This window comes from Gossypium raimondii, chromosome 13 (assembly GCF_025698545.1).
Source record: "Gossypium raimondii isolate GPD5lz chromosome 13, ASM2569854v1, whole genome shotgun sequence".
Taxonomy (NCBI): Eukaryota; Viridiplantae; Streptophyta; class Magnoliopsida; order Malvales; family Malvaceae; genus Gossypium; species Gossypium raimondii.
In genome coordinates, this window is record NC_068577.1 from 44,687,397 (window position 1) to 44,691,173 (window position 3,777).

Consider the following 3,777-nt stretch of genomic DNA (forward strand, 5'->3'; position numbering starts at 1 on the left):
ATGTAAAAATTCATGGTGTACAGCAAACCATATAGGAAACATGTTCCACTTGGTAGTATTAGTTGTCTTTTACTCTTTCATAAAATGGGATTAACTAGCTTTTTTTTATTTGAATAAACCCACGTACCTTTTCCTCCACATTCATTATGTTGTCAGGGAAAGTAACAAGAGAAGAATCTACCTTCACCACTCTTCTACTCGCATAAAATGGGTTTAACGGACTTTGTTTACTTCAATAAACAACTAAGTTATATGACATTCATTATGTCGGTGAAATAGTCACATACAATATTTTAAAAGATGACCCTTTCAAAAAAAAAAAAAAGGGGCAAATATTAGTCCATGTATTTATTTGTTTTGAAAATAAATTGGTTTGGGTGAAAACAAACTTAGTCTTTTTATTCTTCTATTAAGTTTTTAATTAAAAGAGATAATAATATTTAGTGTTACGGTGCGTTTAGGTTACTTTTTGTTTCACATTACAGTACTTAATCTTACCACCATCGCTGTTTTTATATTAATAGCCGGTAAATACACCACCCATTTAAACTCACCATTAGTCTTAAACCTCACAATGTTTCTACTTTGGTTTTTAATTTTTTTTGGGTTTATATTAATTTTATAATTAGACAGGTTTTTTTTTAATTTAGTCCCTAAACTTGAATTCTGTTAAAGTATGGTGATGAAGTTGTGCCATATCATCATCTGATTTAAAAAAAATTCTTTATTTTTAAATTTTATATTATCTTTTAACAAAATTCAAGTGATGATACAACGCAATTTCAAAAATTATGATAGTATATGAAAAACTTAAAATGGATTCATTAACAAAGGAAATGAATTGTTTAGACATGTTATTTGAAACACTAACAACAAAAATGCAATCTCCAATAAGGAAATAACCCCATGCATTAGTACTTGATTTTCTTTTTCTTATTAAAAAAAATATGTCATTTCATTTAAACTCTAAAAAAAACCCTATTTTTTAAAAATTTATCGAAATGGGCCCGGTATTTTATTATTTACCGAAATGGGCCATTTTCCCCAAAATCGCGTTCACGTCAGCGCGATGTCAGGGGACGTGTCAGCAAATCGCGTCCACGTCAGCGCGCTTTGCTTACGTGGACACAAATCGCGCCTACGAGGACGTAATTTTCGACACATCGAGAAAACGCTACCGGCGTCCACGCGATGGTTGACAGTCCCCGACATCGCTACCGACGTGGACCCGATTTTGGGGAAAATGGCCCATTCCGGTATATAATAAAATACCGGGCCTATTTCGGTAAATTTTTAAAAAAATAGGGCTTTTATGTGTAATTTGCCCTTTTTGGTATTTTGCCCTAATAATACATATTTATGTAATATTGAAGAGTTAATTGATTAAAAAAATAAATGCAACAAGTACAAAAAAAATTCAAAATTATTACCAACAAAATTTGAACCAAGGTACTAAGGGAAAAGAGCAAGCATCTTAACCAACTAAGCTAAACTAATTAATTGACATATTATAAAATATCATTATTATCTTAATTATATTACTTACGTTCTAATTATTTATCGGACCTATTCCATACACGTGTCAAATCAGAAAAAATAATACAATAATTCTGTAAAAAAATCCGGTGTTTACTTCAAATAAATAAGGAAAATAATGATTTGAATGTTTCAAAATTCAATTTTAAACCGAAAAAATTAAAATTTAGAGGCAAAAAAGGATCTTTCTCGATGAAAACTGCGGCAAACTGCCTTCGACTATTTGTCAGCACGTAGATCTCGAAAAGTTATTTGAAATAAAAAAAATCGTCTCAATCGGACAACCGAGCCAAAAGTTATGGCCTTTCAAAGTTTTCTAAACTAAAAAACATAAACTGTTCATGAATTATTACTTCCACGTCAATTAATCGCGCTTACGTGGACGCGATTTGTTGCCATGTAAGTAATCGTGCTGACGTGGATGCGATTTTCTGACATATCCCCTGACATCGCACTGACATAGACGCGATTTCGAGGAAAATAGCCTATTCCAGTAAATAATAAAATACCGGGGCTATTTCAATAAATTTTTAAAAAATAGAGCTTTTATGTATAATTTGCCCGTATTACTTTAGCTTTGGGCCGCCGGCTATAAATGCTCTGTATTTACACCAGAAACTTCCCCACCCTCACTCGTTAAAAACCCACGTCTTTCACTTCCATCATTCAATTCAACCTTTCACACTCCCTCTCTCTTCACTCCTTTTGTCCCTTTTTTTTAGATATTTTCTTCCGATGTTAAAGGACTGGTTCCCTGGATTAGCATTTAGATGTGGAGAAGCTCTTGCTTTCTGGGTTTTTATTCTAATGAGAGATCTTAGGATTGGATTCTTAATTAAACTCTTCAAAAGATCACTCTTTGCTGCTTTCATCTGCATTTTTGCTTTAGGTAATATGCTTTCTTTGCTTCAAGTTTTGTACTTACACTTTTTGGTTATCTTTTTTAGCTACTTGGGTTTGTTTTTTCATCGATTTTGGCTTTTCCTGCAGATCCCATTTTCTTGTATATATTGTATTGGTTTTGTCTCTGACAAATGAGAAAGTTTGTGTAATTTTTACCTCTTCTAAACTCCTAAAGTTTGTGCAATATTTACCTCTTCTAAACTCCTATAAAATGTTACTCTGATTCGGGTATAGTTTGGAGGACCGATCCTCCCTGTTTATAGCTGCTATATCAGTTTGAACTTTGGACTCAAATTTGCTTGTAGGAGGAGCCGTAGTGGGAACTGTAGTAGGAGCAATGAAAGGGCAAACAACAGAAACTGGGTTTTTCAGGGGAGCTGGAATTGGGGCTGTTGCAGGTGCGATCACAGCCGTTCAATTGCTGGAATCATTGGCTGATGGGGAGTCATTGTCTAAGGTCACCATTCGCATTAATTTCATCCTCACTAATAGTTATACATTCAAGTGGAAAATTTTCTATTTTAATTAACCCTTTGTTGTAATATAAAAATAAAAAATAATAAAGTATAAATTTCCTTATTTAATTTGCTGTTTTATAGGTGGCCTTATTGGTTAGCTTAGTAAATGGGAAGGTTTTCATTGAATGGGTAAGTCCAGCAGTGCTAAAAGCATACCAATGGCAAGTAAGTAACTCTCTGAGTAGCCAAACAAAGTAATATTTCGGTTTTGGTTACACTGTTCATCTTATGTTGATGAAAAAAATTTGCAGATGAATTCACTTGACTCGACATATAGAGAAATCTCAGACATATATGATGTAAATGGAGGAAAGGGTTTATCTAGAAGTTGTATCCAAAAGCTTCCAATGCAGGAATTTCATTCTATTGAGAGGATCAAATCAAGGGAGGAATCTTATTGTTCAATTTGCATACAGGTAAACCAAATCTCGATATCTGCAATCCTTTTTCTATTCATTTCGATTTGTGTAGCAGTCAAATGAAGATTTTGCATGTATATATATATTTTCCTATAGGGATTAAAGGATGGAGAAATGGCAAGAAATCTTCCCAGATGCGGGCACATCTTTCACTTAAAGTGCATAGATGAATGGCTAAGCAGGCAAGGAACTTGTCCCATGTGTAGAGAGCATGTTCTTGACGGTGATGGTGAAGAAGTGTAAATCAGGAAATTTTGATTCACAAAAAATTGAGTTTTTCTTTTTTGTTCTGAAATCTGGTGTATATATAGAGTCATAGACCATTGCACAAGGGTTTTGTAGCAACTTTTGATATTTCAAAGCAGTAAAGTAGCGGTGATATTATATATTATTCAGATTTA

General features: G+C 33.4%; 1 protein-coding gene across 1 annotated transcript; it reads left to right on the plus strand.

Annotated features, from left to right (window-relative positions):
- Positions 1 to 2,154: 2,154 nt before the first annotated feature.
- On the plus strand, positions 2,155 to 3,777 carry LOC105784130 (NEP1-interacting protein 1). The gene is made up of 5 exons (XM_012609927.2): positions 2,155 to 2,425; positions 2,745 to 2,896; positions 3,039 to 3,122; positions 3,209 to 3,373; positions 3,473 to 3,777. Exons 1-5 carry the CDS (start codon positions 2,272 to 2,274, stop codon positions 3,617 to 3,619), a joined length of 702 nt encoding a protein of 233 aa, XP_012465381.1. The 5' UTR covers positions 2,155 to 2,271; the 3' UTR covers positions 3,620 to 3,777.

Excerpts from the sequence above, each read along its gene's own strand:
- LOC105784130 (XM_012609927.2), top strand. The coding sequence starts at position 2,272 with ATGTTAAAGGACTGGTTCCCTGGATTAGCATTTAGATGTGGAGAAGCT. Across the intron at positions 2,426-2,744 it reads CATCTGCATTTTTGCTTTAG|GAGGAGCCGTAGTGGGAACT; the intron begins GTAATATGCTTT and ends ATTTGCTTGTAG. Across the intron at positions 2,897-3,038 it reads ATGGGGAGTCATTGTCTAAG|GTGGCCTTATTGGTTAGCTT; the intron begins GTCACCATTCGC and ends GCTGTTTTATAG.